We start from the raw sequence: 17064 nt of genomic DNA, 5'->3' as shown, positions 1-17064 counted from the left end.
CTCAGTAAGCACTTCTCTTAATGTTCACACCCTTATATTAATGCTACTCTCACTTTTGGTAGAGAATCTTCTATTTTCAGATGGCAGTGACCTTGGGATGACTCAAAAGGCATCATGGTGCTGCAAAGAAGTGACAGGAATGCTCAGTAATGCAATATCTCTATCACACCTTCCAAGGCTCAGGGTCCATTGTGGAAGAGGTGGCGGAAAGAATGTAAGAGCCAAAGGAAAGGTAGGACTCCTTACAACGTGCTCCCCCCAGACACAAAATGGCCTGGATATCCATGACCTCACAGTGCCTGACACTACCTACACAAGACCCTCATAAGAACAGGAAAAGATCATGACATCAAAATAAAAGAGAGACTGATTGAGAGGGGGAGGGGATATACTGGAGAGTGGAGTTTCAAAGGGGAAAGTGGGGGGAGGGAGGGAATTACCATGGGATATTTTTCATAATCATGGAAGTTGTTAATAAAAAAAAAAAAAGAGTATGTGGGGCAAAACTCGTAAAGGCCAGAAATGAAGGGAACATGAGAGGTGCAGACTGAAACAGACATGAGCAAGGTGAGAAAAGGATCAGAAGAGGAGCATGAGCACAAGCACCGGTGCAATCACTGGTCCACGGGATACGCCTTCCAGACCCCCTCAAGGAAGGATGCACTGCCCAGCCAGCTGCAGTATGGACAGGCAGCTCGAGCTTTCTATTCCTTCTGGATCTCTCTTAGAGGTAAGCCCTGGGCCCTGGTTCCAGAAAGGGTCAAGAAAGTGGGAAAGATGTCATTTTAGACAAAAATGACTTACCATCCAACTATCAAAGTGGACCTCCCACTGATGGTACGTGCAATATAGACATCCATGGCATCAGGTGGTGGGCCAATTAAAATGTTCAGACATCAAGAAATAGGAGGCTGTTAACACCAGAAGCTGGTACAATATACCAGGTCTTTAGAACTATAGAGGAAAAGGTGTCTATAAGAATAAGGGCTAAGGGACTGTGGGAATGGATAGCAACTGCTAAAAACCATATTCTCTAAGAAATTGAGGAAAAAGATAACTAATATACAAGAGTTTGAGAGGAGAGAGATAGAGGGGAGAGGGGGAGAGGGAGGGAAGAAGATGTAGGAGATTTAGGTCAGTCTTGATCCTACCCTCTCCAGTGTCTTGTGGTTCAGGTGTTTCCTGTAAGAGACTAGTGAAGGTTCAGTCATTTGGTCTGTCTTTTAGGAAGTAGAATTTTATGGTACCATTGCCGTTTGGGTCCGGATTACTGTTTTCCACCCTTTGATTCCCTCCCCGCCCTCCCATCCATCTTATTGTCTAGTCCATGAGGTACTTGCTAGGTATGTAAGGCATCTTGGGCAAATTCAGGTTAGGTGTTGCAGATGAGTGAGACTATGTGTCGATTTTTTTTCTGTGATTGGGTAAGTTCGCTGAGAATGATCTGTTCCAGGTTCAACCATTTTTCCTCAAATTTCTTTCTTAGTGGACACTGACCTGTAACCCCCACTTCCAGCTTGGGCCTACAATCCACAATGAGCTTTTGATCAGAGAAACCTACAAGGTTTCCCAAAACAATGACAGACTTCTGTCAGAGTAATTGATGACCCACCAAAGGCCAGTGGTAAGACCCTATTGCTGAAGACTCCATACGCAGCTGACACGTAAAATGGAATGACATGGCTGGAAGCCAGGAGAGAGTCAGTCCCCAGACAGTCAGCGTGTCTAGTGCCAGAAGGCGCTACATAGGCGACTGGGGGAAGTGACCAAGATCTGTCCAAGCAACACATTGTTTAACCTAAGTAGCAACAATTAACCGGATGTGATACCCACACAAGTGCAATAGTGGTACACAGCCATGGTGAGGAATCAATTGCTCTTGATTTGGCTAACTGATCCACTCAGTGGTACTAGACCCTTAGCTGGAGCTGGGAAACAAGTCAGAACCATACCCAAACACAAGCCCACTCTACAATATCAAGCTACCATCAATCACGGGGTATAAGAGGGCCTACACCTATCAAACTAACTATCAAAAAAGTAAGTGTTATCTCAATTTTCTGGGTGCTAACTTACTCTCCGTTGGAGAATCTGCTTCTCTTTTCCAGATAGATGCAGATCCTAAGAAGAGAGCTGCCCCAACATACCTCAGAAGGGGCCCAACTGAAACTAAGGACAACTGGCGAAATAAGCAAGGGTGATGTTTTCCTGTGAACTGGATACCAGCACAAAGGGGAAGGAGATCAATGCAGAGAAAAATCAACTCCTACCAAATCAGAGAGCCAGAGCCTCAGAAGCCCCCAACACCTCAGCACTGAAGCAGACCAAAAATGAACCCAACATGGCTCAGGGAAATCTTGCGGAAGAGGGGGCGGAAAGAATGTCAGAGTTACATGTTGGGTCATGATTTTCAGAGACATTTATCATACTAATAACTGGGGGCTAACTCCACAATGCACGACCCATTTTCAATAACAAGGAGGGTCTAATGGGAGGGGGTAGATCACAGATGAGCCTAAATAATGGTACCAAACTGCCTGTATTTACTGAAAAGAAAACTAATAAATTAAATTAAAAAAAAAAAAACAAAAAACCATATTCTCTACTATGGTCCTCAATCCTCAGTCTGCCCAGAAATTACCTAGAGGGATTATTAAGTCATAGATTACTGTCTTCCCATCTCCAGGTGCTGACTCCATAGCCAGAGGGCTGACATTCTGCATTTCTATCCAGCTCTAGATTAGGCTGGTACGAATCAGAAAACTTCACTGAAGAACTACTGTTCACAGAGATGTAAGCACAGAAGACAAGAGGAGACTGGAAGGCAGGTGTGAAGGCCACAAGCCCTCTGGGAGCTATGAAAAGAACCTCCCATCATCTGCAATGAGACATCAGAGGAAGTCAGGAGCTAATACTACAGATCTTACCTGTAAAAGAAGCCATTTTCAAGAGCAACTGACAGCCAACCAAGGTAGGTTTGTTATGCCAAGGTCAGAGCCCTAGAAACCTATGATGGGGACATTCAGGTCTTAACTGCCCAGACTCCTCTGAGCCTTCTGACTCTGTTCCCAGTTGAGAGCAGTCACTTGTGCCAGAGAGCAAGGCAAGATCCTATTAGGCAGCTCTGCCCATCACTACCCCAACCTATGCACAGCACCCAAACAACTCTGCCTCCTGGCCAATATACCTATCATCAACTATTTCACGGTATCACCCGGATGCAGAGGTACTTGGGAGAAGGAGCAACAAAAGATAACCAGCATGTCCAGCAGCCACAGGAGTCTGCAGAGGAGCAGCTGGGAAGAGTGCTTCAGGTTGGACAGGAGACACTGACTTAGAAGCAAGTATACAGGATTCACACATACCTAGAGACTTTGCCATGCATGCCCCTACTAACGTGCCTCCAAAGAACCATGGTCCCTATACATGACGCTCCAATTCCAGAAATACCCATGTCTGACGGTGGAGGAAAAAGAGGACCTATAGAGTGGACATAGTAGCTATAGATATCCCCCCCCCCCCAGAAGAGCCACCAAAAGAAACGTTCTGGAGAGAAGCACCACAGCACCAAGATGAGCGGTGGCCTCCCCACCAGCCAGGGCCAAACGCAGGACAGTAGTCAAAGAGTGGAGCTTGTTGAGAGCAACAGGGATGACAAGATCCTGAAATAAGAACACCAAGTGATGGGACCAAACTACTAGAAGCCACATTACATAATTATCATCATGGCTTATCAGGTAAAGTGCCAGCCAGGGGCTCTGAACCACAAAATCATGACATACTGAAGAGAACTTGTCCTTGTGTGCAAAATAAATGGGTGACTATTTAAGTGTACTAACAGAAGACATTGAGAATGAGTAATCAAGGGGCTAGAGAGATGGCTCAGTGATTAAGGTACTTGCCTGCATAAGACTAATGACCCAGGTTCGATTCTCCAATGCCCATGTAAAAACAAATGCAAAGTGGTACAGGTTTCTGTAGTTCACTTGCAGTTCATTCTTCCTCTCTCTCCGTACCACTCCTTACAAATAAGTATTTTTGAAAAAAAAAAAAAGGATGAATAGCCTGGCATGGTGGCACACACCTTTAATATTAGCACTCAGGAGGCAGAGGTAGAAGGATCGCCATGACTTCAAGGCTACCCTGAAACTACATAGTGAATTCCAGGTCAGCCTGGCCTAGACCAAGACCCTACCTTGGGAAGAAAAAAAAAGAGTTATCAAGAGGCCAAAGGCAGGTGATTCCAATAGTCACACTATCCTTGCTCAGTTCCAGATGATCAAGGGGTTTCACCAAAGAGCTGACCAGTTTCCAGGAAGGATCCTGTACACTGTAACAAGCAAAACTTTCGACAATTCTCCCTCCCCAAAGTTTAGTGGAGATTCTGTACCCAGGGGAAGTGGATATCCAGACAGTTCAATGAGAACTGCATGCAGTAAGCAAATAATCGTTGGATACATCATCTGTGTACCCCAGGCAGAGTAGAAAATATGAAGCCAAGGCACTAAACAATCTCAGTCAAGATCTAGTTTATAATGAATCACCTCAGATTTACACAGTGCTCATTGCCCTGCCCCTTGACTATATCACAGGAACTGAAAAACCTCAGCAGATGGTGCCGCTCTACAGTAGATCCCAATGTGGAGAAGGGACCAAGCAGAAACGACTTACATTACCACCAGCAGCCCTCCAATCCAGTTACCAAAAACATCACTGCATTACAGAGACAATGGAGAGCAGTACAAGCACTCTAGAGAGATGGTACCTACCACATCTCTGTTGAACTCACCAGTGAATAGCTGATGAGTGTAGCAGCTATGCAAGGTGCTGTAATTCAATGAGGACAGATTAACATGATCTCGGCTACAAAGTCCATGGTAATTCATTTGGTCAATTTTTCCTTTTCTTTAAAAAGAAGAAGAAGGGAAGGGGCTGGAGAGATTGCTCAGTGGTTAAGGCACTTGCCTGCTGAGCCTAACGACCCGAGTTTGATTCCCCAGTACCCACATAAAACCAGATGCACAAAGTAGTGCATGCATCCAGAGTTTGCAGCAGCAGGAAGCCTATCTGAGTACAAAAGGCCTAGCCCCAGGGCACCAAATAGATGATGTGACCAGAGCTGAGGACAAAGGCTAGATTCTGTCAGTCCCAACAAGCAATCCAGATAAGTGGCACAGACAACTACCCATCCTAAGGTGGAGGTGGTACATCCAAACCTGAAGACAGCATAGGAATGAAGGACAGACAAATGGCCCAACAGGTGGCCCAGATCCCCAATGGCTTCAATGTGTGACACAAGCACCCCTCCCTCAGTTGATATCTAAGGATGCAGCAATGAATGTAGAGGAAAGGGTCTACATTCAGGTTGCAACAAAGTCGACTGGTGTGGGAGCAAACCAAAAGCTGGCTGCATCCCAGCCTGGCTCTGAAATGGCTTTGAAGGACAGCAATGACTGTGGCAAGAGATGGTGGAAAGAATGAAAGACCCAAGAGATGAGGCCCAGAAGAAAACTGACTGCATCATCAGGGTGAGGTGGTCTTGGGAGAGGCTTGTGTGTGGACTAATGGAAGAGGACAAGATGACTTCTACATCAGCACAGGTTCCATCAGAGTAGCCACCACGAAAGAGACACTACCACCAAGCAGACAGCCTATGTCCACGCTCGCCTAGATCTAGATGTGACGGGACAGGCATGAGTGAAGTGTCCACAAGATCCGAGCAGAGTTTCCCTTGAGGACTATGCAAACAGCCCACGGCCACCACTACACAGCCAGGTGCACATCTACAACGAGACGTGGTTGAGCTCCCAGAATGGCACCACTCCTTGAGGAAACCAATCACTTGGTGCGTAAGAAGTTGATGACGAAGGCCCTATCATCCACACAGGAACGAGTTGCATGTACAGCCCACAAACGTTCCGCTGGCACCACTGCCCATCCTGATTCTCTTCTGGGAAGAGCCTACTGTCTAGTTGTAGGGAAATTAATCAGCATGCAACTTGCAACAGTTAGCTCCTCAAGATGGTTCCTTTGAGGTCATGTTAAGCTCCAGAGCCCCTTCTACAAAGATGACGCTCGTTCTGAGAAAGGCACTCTGCTAGCTATGAAAGCCATTCCAGCCCAGCCAAAAAAATCCCAACAAGACAGACCTGATCACGCCTATATCACAGCTGCACTGGCCCTCTTCTCAGTCCGGCCCCATTCTCTTGCCACAGTTGTTGGACCCTTATTAGTATCTGAGAACTCCCAAGCATCTCACAGCACTTGAATAAAAGTATTTCTCCAAGGTAGTTCACAACCATTATGATGAAAACAGAATAAAAATGCCATAATATATACTTTGAAAATACTTACTAAAACACATGTTAAATACGCCTTACTGACTTTCAATAATGAGCCTTTCAAAGCTTTTTAAAGTTTTCTTGGTAACATTCTACTCTCCAAACCGAAATCCTGACCCTCTGTAGTTATTAGTAAAAGAGCCTACTTAGGGGAGACAAAAAGACCACTTTGACGACGTTATTTCATTCAAGTGGAATGCATGTCTCCTGGCTCCTCAGCACCTACAGACATCACGACCGAAACCAGTTACCTCCTCTCCAGGGTAGATGCTGTGCCGGATTCCTGTGCGTCTCGCTTTTGCGCTGCACTTGCAAAGTGGTCCATCATTCATCTGTCAGACATAGAACGAAGTTCAGTTTTATTAGGGGAAGTCCACACCAGGCATAATGGTGTCTTGGAAACTATGGTATTTAATGTCATGACAACTGAGGCTCCAAAGCGACCGTGATGGTTAGAAGATTAAACGGATGCTACAAAAGCAACGAAGCTGCAAACTGTCTATGACATCGATAGAAGGCAACTGTCGCCAACACTGGAGCCCCACGGCACTGGTGCTGCCGAGCAGGAAAACCAGTGTCAGCACACTGTCCGCCCTCGTCTCCTTCCACCTCATCTCAGGGCATTTTTCTCCCTTTTCTTAATTCACAAAAAATTAAAATTAAAAAAAAAAAAAGACACACACACACACACACACACACACACACACACAAAAGCTTATTTTGTATCCTAGTGAAAGGCACAGAGTAATCTGAAGGTGACCTGGAGAGATTAGATGTTTTAAAAAGAAAGACTTGGGGCTGGGGAGACAGCTGAGCAGGTAAATGTACTTGCCTGCAAAACCTGCCAACTCACATAAAACCCGATGGAAAAAGTGGCGCAAGCTTCTGAAATTCAATTGCAATAGCAAGAAACCCTGGCCCATCAATACACACACACACACACAAACATTTGAAAGCCAGGAATGGTGGTGCATGCCTTTAATCCCAGCATTTGGGAGGCAAAGGTAAGAGGATCGCCATGCGTTCAAGGCCACCCTGAGAATTCCACGTCAGCCTATTCTATAGTGAGACCCTAACTCGAAAAAAAAAATCTACATTACAAATGACTGTGAAATATATTCTCAAAAATACAATTTGGCCTGGAAAGATGGCTGAGGTTAAGATGCTTACCTGCAAAGCCTAATGACCCGAGTTCGATTTCCCAGTACCCATGTAAAGCAAGAGGCACTCATTATCTATCTATCTATCGATCGATGGATCTATCTTTCCCCTTGCAAACACATCTATCCAGTTCTCTGTGTTTGTGTAGACACAGAAATGTGGGTGTCCTCTGCTTGACAGTCAGGAGTATAAACTGGTACAGTTTTCAAACAGGGCTGGAGAGATGGCTCAGGGATTAAGGCACTTGCTTGCAAAAACTGACAACATGGATTTGTTTCCCTAGTACCCAAGTAAAGCCAGATGTGCAAAGTAGTGTATGCATCTGGAGTTTGCAGGGGTAGGAAGCCCTGGTGTGCCCATTCTCTCACTCATCTCTCTCAAATTAATTATTTTTATATAATTTTTAACATATTTTATTTATTTAATTTGACATGTGGGAGGGATGAGCATGCCAGGGCCTCCAGCCACTGTAAACATGGATCCTGGGGAATCAAACCTGGGTCCTAGGGTCCCTTGGCTCTGCAGGCAAACGCCTTAACCACTAAGCCATCCCTCCAGTCCTAAATTAATATTTTTAGAGAGAAAAACTTAAGTTATCTCTGAAGCATAGGAAAATAAAATGCCTACTAGAACCAAAACTTTTCAACACTAATCAGAACAGAACATATCCTCTTTCACCTGAATTTATTTCACTCATTTCTCAATGAGTGAACAATGCTGACTGTCTCTCAGACAGAAGAGTGTTAATTATAAGGGATAAACAGCAGAGTCCATGAATTCAGTAAGTATTTATTCTCAACAGCAAAAATGGCATGCCTAGTACTTAGGAGAAAACCCATCTGCAGGCACCCGTCACTGGAGCGCGCTAGTGTGGTTGGTTAGGGAAGGCCTCCAGAGAGCGGGAAGACGGAGCGCAGGCAGCGCGCACTAAGACGGCCGTGCCAGAAAAGACACGAGTAGCAGCGCCAGCATGCGCGATGGAAGAGAAGACAGAAAGCCCCTCTTAGCCCAGGACACGAGAACCAATCAAATGCACTGGATCATTTCTGTGAGTGAAAGACTAACAAGAAAAATCACATTCAAGAGAACTTTAGAAGCCAGCCTCAAGACTTTACACAGCACTCTGTAAACGATGCAGTATAAGAACTACCTTCACAGTGTTTACACTGCATTAGGTAGTATGTATAATCTAGAGATTTAAAGTGTGCCAGAGCTAAGGGCAGTTATATGTAAGTACTATTCCCACATTATATAGCATCTATAGATTTTGGATCTGTGGAGACCCTTAGATTCTGAGAAGATGACTATATATCTACATGTATTTCTTCAAAGTTCCAGGGTTCTGTAGCTCATTGTAACCAATTAAAATATAAATAAAACTGCCGCAGTAAGTCATTACAAGAAATCATAAAGTGAAAAGTTTTGACTTGTTTAGCCTTTTGGAAAATCTAAAGCGCCTGGTGGTATAAGCAGATAGATAATACTATCTAAAAAATATACTGTCGGGATACCATCTAAAGTAACATCTGGCAAATAAGAGATTAAAGTTTTCACTGAAAACCACAAAACACTCCTAGTGCCAGGCATAACTTGTGAAGACAACATCAAAATCACTCGGCATTCACTGGTGTCCAGGGGAGCAGACAGATATCCTATAGTCCTTCCTCTCAGCAGAGTGTGTGCTCCTACATGGATCAGACCTTTACAAGGCTCAAGTACACAGAGAACAGAAAACCAATACAATAAACACACAGTGAGCCAAGACAGGAGCCCTGCAGCACTGGCTCCACAGAGGAGGAACCCACAGAAACCAAGGTGGACACTTCCTGACAGAACAGCTGATGAAAAGACCACATGTGGGGAAAGAGAAGAGAGACAGCGTGTATGGGCGTGCCAAGACCTCTTGCTGCTGCAAATAAACTCCAGAAGCATGCATTACTTTGTGCATATGGCTTTACGTGGGTACTAGGAAACTGAACCCAGACCAGCAGGCTCTGCAAGCAAACACCTAAAACTGCTAAGCCATCTTCCCAGACCAGAAAAGGTTTCTTATAGGGAAGACAAAATGCTCTAAAATTGTACTGTAGTGTTAAGAGTACAGCCCTGAAAATATAATAAAAAATGGATTATAAATTTACATGTAAATTTATGAAGTTCATTATGTGAATTAAAACTAAGTAATCTGGATTGGAGAGATGGCTTAGCAGTTAGGGCACTTGCCTGCAAAGCCAAAGGAACTCAGTTCAATTCCCCAGGACCCATATAAGAAAGATGCACAAGGTGGCACATGCATGTGGAGTTTATCTGCAGTGGCTGGAGGCCCTGGCGCTCCCTTTCTCTCTCACTCTCTTTTTGTCTCTGAAATAAATAAAGTAAAATAAATATAATAAAATAGAGTAAATAGAACTAAGTAATCTATATAAAAAGACAACTGCAGGGTGTAATGCCAACATTCAGGAAACTGAACCAGGAAGATTGCCACAAACTCAAGGACAACCTGAGGTGCATATAAAAGTACGTTTTGGGCTGCAGAAGTAGCTTAGCAGTTAAGGCACTTGCCTGCAAAGGAAAGGAACCAAGGTTCGATTCCCCAGGACACACATAAGCCAGATGGACAAGGTGGTACATGTGTCTGGATTCGTTCTCAGCAACTGGAGGTCCTGGCGCATACTCTCTCCCCACCTTTTTCTCTCTCAAAAATAACTTTTTTTTAGAAATAACTTTAAAATGCATAGGCAATTTTTCAAACATTTCTGCTCAGTCCCAAGGTACCACACAGTACATAATTATTAGTCATTCTAAATATAATAACCCTATCAAAACAAATTTTAGCTATCATCTAACAAGAACCAGAAAAGTATTCTACTTAGTATAGAATGATATTTATTCACACTGACGAGTGGCAAATTATCTTACAAAACACATGGGTATATATTTCATTATATTTAGTAATTTCACATTGATAACAGATACTATTTTGTATGCATAGTATATCTGTATGGTTAAATCCTGTTACAAGAATACTATTTTTAGCTGGGCATGGTGGTGCACCCCTTTAATCCCAGCAACTCAGGAGGCTGAGGTAAGAGGACTGCTGTAAATTATAGGCCAACCTGAGACTCCAGAGTTTAGAAATAGGTATGGTGGTGCAAATAGTGTCCAAAATGAGACCCAATCTCAAGTAAAAGAAAAACACATGTATTACTCCAAAATAAAATAATAAATAATGGCACAGCTGTCCTGCTGTTATATCATTAGTTCAAGCCTACCTAACAAGGTAGAGAGCTTACAAAGACTGTGTCAGTTACCAATCAAAAACAATGAATTTTACAGAACAATTTTATTTACTGTCTGGCAGCAAGATGCCTTCCAGGCAAATTGCCTTCAAGAAGACCTACACGCTCTCTCTCCCCGGCCTGCCTGCAAGTCTAGTGAGGCAGCACTATTACTCTGCCCCAGGAAGGAATTTATAAACGTCATCAACTCAGAGTCAAGGAACAGCTGCTCTAGTGCTTCAGCTTTGGAGCTGAACTCCGAAGCTGAAAAGAAATAAGCTCTGAAAAACGACATACAACTCTGACAGCAAAATCCCACTTCTATACCAGCCAGCATGCATCTTCTGAGTCTGGGTCTTAAACGTGACGTGTGCGTTGCAACCTTCATAGGAAACGCAAAAACACAAAGCACGTACCTGGCCCGGGTCGTTGTACCAGAGTTCGTCGTGAAGTCGGTCGGGGTGGGCTTTCTTGCGCTTGATCTCTGCGATGACGTCGAAGACCTCGGAGTCCGAGCTGCTGGAGCAGGTGCTGTCCTCGTCGGACTCGCAGTCAGACTCGCTGCAGCTCTCTAACCCAGGCCGGGGGACGTGATAGCAGTTCATGAGGTTAACACGGCAGCGTGGTAACATTTTTTCTTTCTTTCTTTTCTTTTCTTTTTTTTTTTTTTTTTTTTTTGGTTTTTCGAGGTAGGGTCTTACTCTAGCCTAGGCTGACCTGGAATTCACTATGGAGTCTCAGGGTGGCCTCGAACTCACGGCAATCCTCCTACCTCTGCCTCCCGAGTGCTGGGATTAAAGGCCCCACCATGCTCAGCTGGTAACATTTTTAAAATTATTATTTATTATTATTTTAAAATTATTATTTATTTATTTGAATCAGAGAGAGAGAGAGAGAGAGAGTGAGCGAGAGTGAGAATGGGTGCACCAGGGCTTCCAGCCACTGCAAATGAACTCCAGACACCAGACACGTGCTCCCCCTTGTGTATATGGCTAATGTGGGTCCTGGGGAATTGAACCTAGGTCCTTTGGCTTTGCAAGCAAGTGCCTTATCAGCTAAGCCATCCCTACAGGACAGCTTGGTAACTTTTAAGTGATCTAAACCTCAACACGTTAAGAGACAGCTGAGATAGTTGCTGACTCTTCCAACTATTTGAAGGGCTGCTCTACACCGAACTCTATGAAGTAATGCCATAAAAAACAGAGTTTATGCCGGCATGGTGGCAGATGACTTTAATTCCAGCACTTGGGAGGCAGAGGTAGGAGAATCACCATTAGTTTGAGGCCAACTACACAGTGAATTCCAGGTCAACCTGAGCTGCAGTGAAACCCTACCTCAAAAAACAAAAAAAATGGAAAAAGAAAACAGAATTCATGTTTGTTAAGTCATAACCTAGTTGGAAAAACAAAGAAAATGTAATTTTTTTTCTTTTTGTTTATTTAAGAGATAGGGTCTCACTCTAGCTGAGGCTGACCTGGATTTCATTATGTAGTCTCAGGCTGGCCTCAAACTCACGGTGATCCTACCTCTGCCTCCCGACTGCTGGGATTAAAGGCGTACGCCACCACGCCTGGCAAAAATATAAATTTTTTTATAAGAAAACAAGACCTAACAATGAACAGTGGTACATAAAATAACACAGCAATAGTAGCTTCACACTTTAAAAACTATTACCAGTTCAGAAAAGGGCTAGTCCCTGATGATCCAGAAAGGCCAGTGACAATTTCATGGCAGGGGCACTTTGTGACCCAGCCACTGAGACAAAAGGGGAGGGAAGTGACAAAGGGGACAAGCGATGAAGAGGGGCCATGCGGGCGAGAATGTGGAGGGAGGACTACTGTATGTCTCTCCCTCACACATGCTCTATCACCCCCTTTCTCTCTCTCTCTCTCTCTCTCTCTCTCTCTCTCTCACACACACACACACACACACACACACACACAGGCCAGTCTGTTGGGCTTGCCTCAAAAAAATTATACTGCATTAAATTTAAAAATGCCGAAAGGCATTTCCAGACTCAAGGATCTCACAAGAGCTGGGCATGGTAATTTACACCTGTGATTCCGACACTTGGGAAGCTGAAGCAACAGGACTCCAAATTTAAGGCTGGCCGGGACCACACAGGAAGTTCCAGCCTGGCCTGCGTCCAGTCAGACCTTGTCTCAAAATAGCAGGAAGGAAGGGGAATCTCACCATGTACTTAGAATCTCATTCATTTAAAAAGTAGACCACCAGTGCCTGGCGTGGTGGTGCACACCTTTGATCTCAGCACTTGAGAGGCAGAGGTAGGAGGATCACTGTGAGTTCAAGGCCAGCCTGAGAATACATAGTGAATTTCATGTCAATCTGTACTAGAGTGAAACCCTACCTCAAAAACATAAAAAGTAGACCACCACATGAAAATCTACAAGACTAAAGAGAAGCCATCACAGCCATCACACACAGAGGTGAACCCAGTTGTTTCCTCGTCAAGCCAGGAGTGTCTGGCAAAGGAGAGAGCCAAGGTGGCACCTCTTCACCTTCACAGGCTGGGGCACAGGCTCTTGCCTTCAAAAGGATGGACGCTATGGTCCTTTCTGACTGGAAGACGAGACGACTCTGCCCAGAATATGCTTGTTAGCAAGCCTTGTAAATGAGACCCTCACACAGTCTACAGATTGTAACTTTGAGGAAACAAGATCCAAAATAAGGGAATTTCCACTGCTCTGTGTTCTTGAAAAGTGTAGCAAAGGAAAAGTAAGATGAAAAAGAGGAGATCTCAATTTGGGCCTATTGAAAAATATTTCCCAAAGGGCTGGAAGTAAGTAATAGGAAGCTTTTCCACTCACCTAAATCTTCATCTAGCTTTGTTTTTGGAGGTTCCCATGGAGGGCGAGCAGCCTTGGCCTTTTCTTGCCTGCTCCCCAACTCTTCCTCAAATTTATCGTATAAGTCACGAAGCCGACTTGTTCCAACTACAGTAGAGTCTCCCTTTTCAAAATAAAGGATCAAGATGGGCAATTATATTAGTGACCATATCAAAGACACATTAAAACTTCATAAGCAAAGAATTTTCAATAGCATACCATTTCTCAATCCCAGTTTAACAAATATTAAAAAAGTACAATCCTCAGTCTTGGCAAGGATCCTCTGAATTAAGCACATGCTCCCATGGCTAGAGTGGACGAAGTGATGTCCACAGGCGGAGCACCACCTGCCACTGTGGAGGACTCTCACGACAATAGCAGGGTGCCATCCCTCAGCACCTGGGCAAACAAGGGCCAGGGCCTTACTCCAGAGCCCTTGTTCTAAGAAAACCACACCAGGCTCTTGTGCTCTTTCATACAGCACCGTGCTGAACTGACAGGACACCAACAGCCTGACAGACAGATTCTGAAGATCAACTAAAGCAGGATGAGGAATGGGTAATGAAGTGTGGGCATCACGTAACAGAGTGCCCGCACATGCGTGAACTGGGACTTTTAAGCCTGCCCCCGATATCAAAGTATCATGCTACTATCATGGATTTCTAAACCCCTTTTCTTCCAAAGACAAGGAAATCTTTCGAATTGCACACAGACAAGGGTCCCAAAAGAAGCTGCTGAGAGGCCCTACCTTATGATTACTCTATATTCTTCAAATTTAGGACTTTGATCTTTGCTGCAATGAACAATATGCCCTGACCTTTCCTGGGAAGCTGGGCAGGGCAGGGAGTCGCTGCCCGACCAGCCATGCTACACACAGTCGGTATTGTACTGTGCACTGCGTTGCTGGCATTTTCTAGATGAAAGGTTCAAAAAACTACATGAGATATTTAACATGTCATTATGAAGCAGATTTTGTGTTAGATGATTTTGCCCCACTGTGGAGTAATTTGATTGTTCTGAGCATATTTAAGACAGAAAGGGCTTAACTATGACATTTGGTAGGTGTATTAAATACATTCTGAACTTTTCAACTTACAAGATTTATTGAAATATAATCCCATTATAAATCAAGGAACATTTGTATTTTTTAAAAAAGGGGAGAAGGAGGGCTGGAGAGATGGTATAGCCATTAAGCATTTGCCTGTGAAGCCTAAGGACCCCGGTTCGAGGCTCAATTCCCCAGAACCCACATAAGCCAGATGCACAAGGTGATGCATGCTTCTGGAGTTCGCTTGCAATGGCTGGAGGTCCTGGTGTGCCCATTCTCTCTCTGGCTTTATCTCTTTCTCTCTCTCTCTCTCTCAAACAAATAAAAAAAATAAAAACCTGCAAAAACCAGTTACAGGCAAGAGCTTATGAAACTATAGTATTAGGAATGTTCTGTAGCAAAAAAAATGCAGAATATCTATTCAACCCACTGTACTCTTGGCTTTGCTTTTTTAAATTTTATTGTTATCTATTAGAGAAAAAGATAAAATGGGCATGGCAGGGCCTCTAGCCACTGAAAAACTCCAGAGGCATGTGCCACCATGGATCTGGCTTACAAGGGTTCTGTGGAATCAAACCAGGGTTAGTAGGCTTCGCAGGCAAGGGCCTTAACGGCTACACCATCTCTCCAGCCTCAGCTTTGGTTTTTGTAAACAGCTTTTCTCTGTAGCAGTGATTTTCAGGCATCATGACACTATCTGACCAGCAGAGTAGGATGCTACTAGCATCTAATGGCTAGAGGACAGGACCTAGTGATGCTGCTCAGTATCTCACAATACACAGTCAGCCCCACAATTTGGCCCAAAATGCCAGTACGGAAGTAGACAAAGCCTGATCTACAACTACTGCAGACCTACCACCTGATCCATGGGGTCGCTGGAGTAGTAGTTTTCTGAATGCGTACATCGAATCCACACAGGCTTAAGGAGCTCTTCCTCCTCCTCTTCATTTTTGTCAGGGGGTGTCTCCTCTGGCTCTTTGTCCTTGATGGACGTGTAGTTCTTCTCCTTGCCTGAGCCCTGGCTGTCACTCCACCTGTCTTTTTCCTCCTCCCAACGAGCTCTCTTCTTCTCCCTGCTTGGGGAGTGACTTCAAAGGGACACAAAGAAGATTCTTTAGTAAAATTGTTCTTCCACTGTAAAAATAACTGTCTAGTGCATTTTCCACTTAAATACAAATGCCAGGCCAATGCACCCATCTGCTTTCAAATGCCAGGCTGGTAATATCAGAATCATCTGGTTTACTTTTTAAAAAATACAAATTCCGGGCTGGAGAGATGTCTTAGCGGTTAAGCACGTGCCTGTGAAGCCTAAGGACCCCGGTTCGAGGCTCGGTTCCCCAGGTCCCACGTTAGCCAGATGCACAAGGGGGCGCACGCGTCTGGAGTTCGTTTGCAGTGGCTGGAAGCCTTGGCGCGCCCATTCTCTCTCCCTCCCTCTATCTGTCTTTCTCTCTGTATCTGTCACTCTCAAATAAATAAATAAATAAAATTTTTAAAAAAATACAAATTCCCAGGGCTGGAGAGATGGCTTAGCAGTTAAGCACTTGCCTATGAAGCCTAGGGACCATGGTTCGAGGCTCGATTCCACATTAGCCAGATGCACAAGGGGACACATGCATCTGGAGTTCATTTGCAATGGCTTAGAGGCCCTGGCTCACCCATTCTCTCTCTTTCTCTGCCTGTCGCTCTCAAATAAGTAAATAAAAATAAAAATATTTGAAAAAAAAAACCACAAATTCCTAAGCCCTACCCCAGATCTACTTACTGATTCATAATCTCCGGGGGTGGGGCCCAAGAATCTGTATTTTTAATAATCTCTCCAGGTATTTCTGGCGTGCATCCAGCAGGCTCAGGAACAACTGGCACACCATAACTCCTAGAAGAGAAAGATACTTGAGAAATACTTGGAAATCTCTGTGTACAGAAAATTTCAGCAATGAGGATATAAGATGTTAATCTTCTATACCTTGCTTTGCCAAAAGTTTAAAATTAAATAACTTTTTTAAAGGCTTCCCAAAACCTAGTCTCCACTTGGCTGCCTAAGTACTATGATGTGAGTGAAAGAAACAGTTCCAACATTCCTAACCATCTCTCTGGAATTCCACACATGAATATTAGTATATAGTGAACCACAAGTGACTGGTTCTGATGCCCACAAACACTACTGTAAACTCAGTTAACACAGAAGACGAGAAACCAACTATATCTCCCTGAATGCCTAGGACCTGAAATACACAAAGACTCAACCTGTAGATGTAGTTTACAGGGTAAAAACTACATGGTAGATTTTATTTTAAGCCCAAGATAAAGATAGAATCTATAATCCTTAAAAAGCCAGCCAGGAAAAATAACTCTATATCAAAGTCAAAATTTACTTTTTGCCAGACATGGTA

The 17064-nt window shown here is 44.1% G+C and overlaps 1 protein-coding gene across 3 annotated transcripts in view; it reads right to left on the bottom strand.

Annotated features, from left to right (window-relative positions):
- Window positions 1–17064, bottom strand: part of Drosha (drosha ribonuclease III) — a 145739-nt gene that overhangs the window by 111497 nt on the left and 17178 nt on the right. For all 3 annotated transcript variants that reach the window (XM_045132499.1, XM_045132500.1, XM_004652525.2), the window contains 5 exons: window positions 16437–16547; window positions 15528–15759; window positions 13606–13747; window positions 11194–11348; window positions 6593–6673 (listed from right to left, as the gene is read on the bottom strand). In XM_045132499.1, coding sequence (XP_044988434.1) covers window positions 6593–6673; window positions 11194–11348; window positions 13606–13747; window positions 15528–15759; window positions 16437–16547 — 721 coding nt within the window. The remainder of the gene's footprint in view (window positions 1–6592; window positions 6674–11193; window positions 11349–13605; window positions 13748–15527; window positions 15760–16436; window positions 16548–17064) is intronic.

The sequence above is a fragment of the Jaculus jaculus genome, chromosome 13, assembly GCF_020740685.1.
Source record: "Jaculus jaculus isolate mJacJac1 chromosome 13, mJacJac1.mat.Y.cur, whole genome shotgun sequence".
NCBI lineage: Eukaryota > Metazoa > Chordata > Mammalia > Rodentia > Dipodidae > Jaculus > Jaculus jaculus.
The sequence above is the reverse complement of the archived record's forward strand: the minus strand, read 5'-3'. Positions and strand labels throughout refer to the sequence as shown.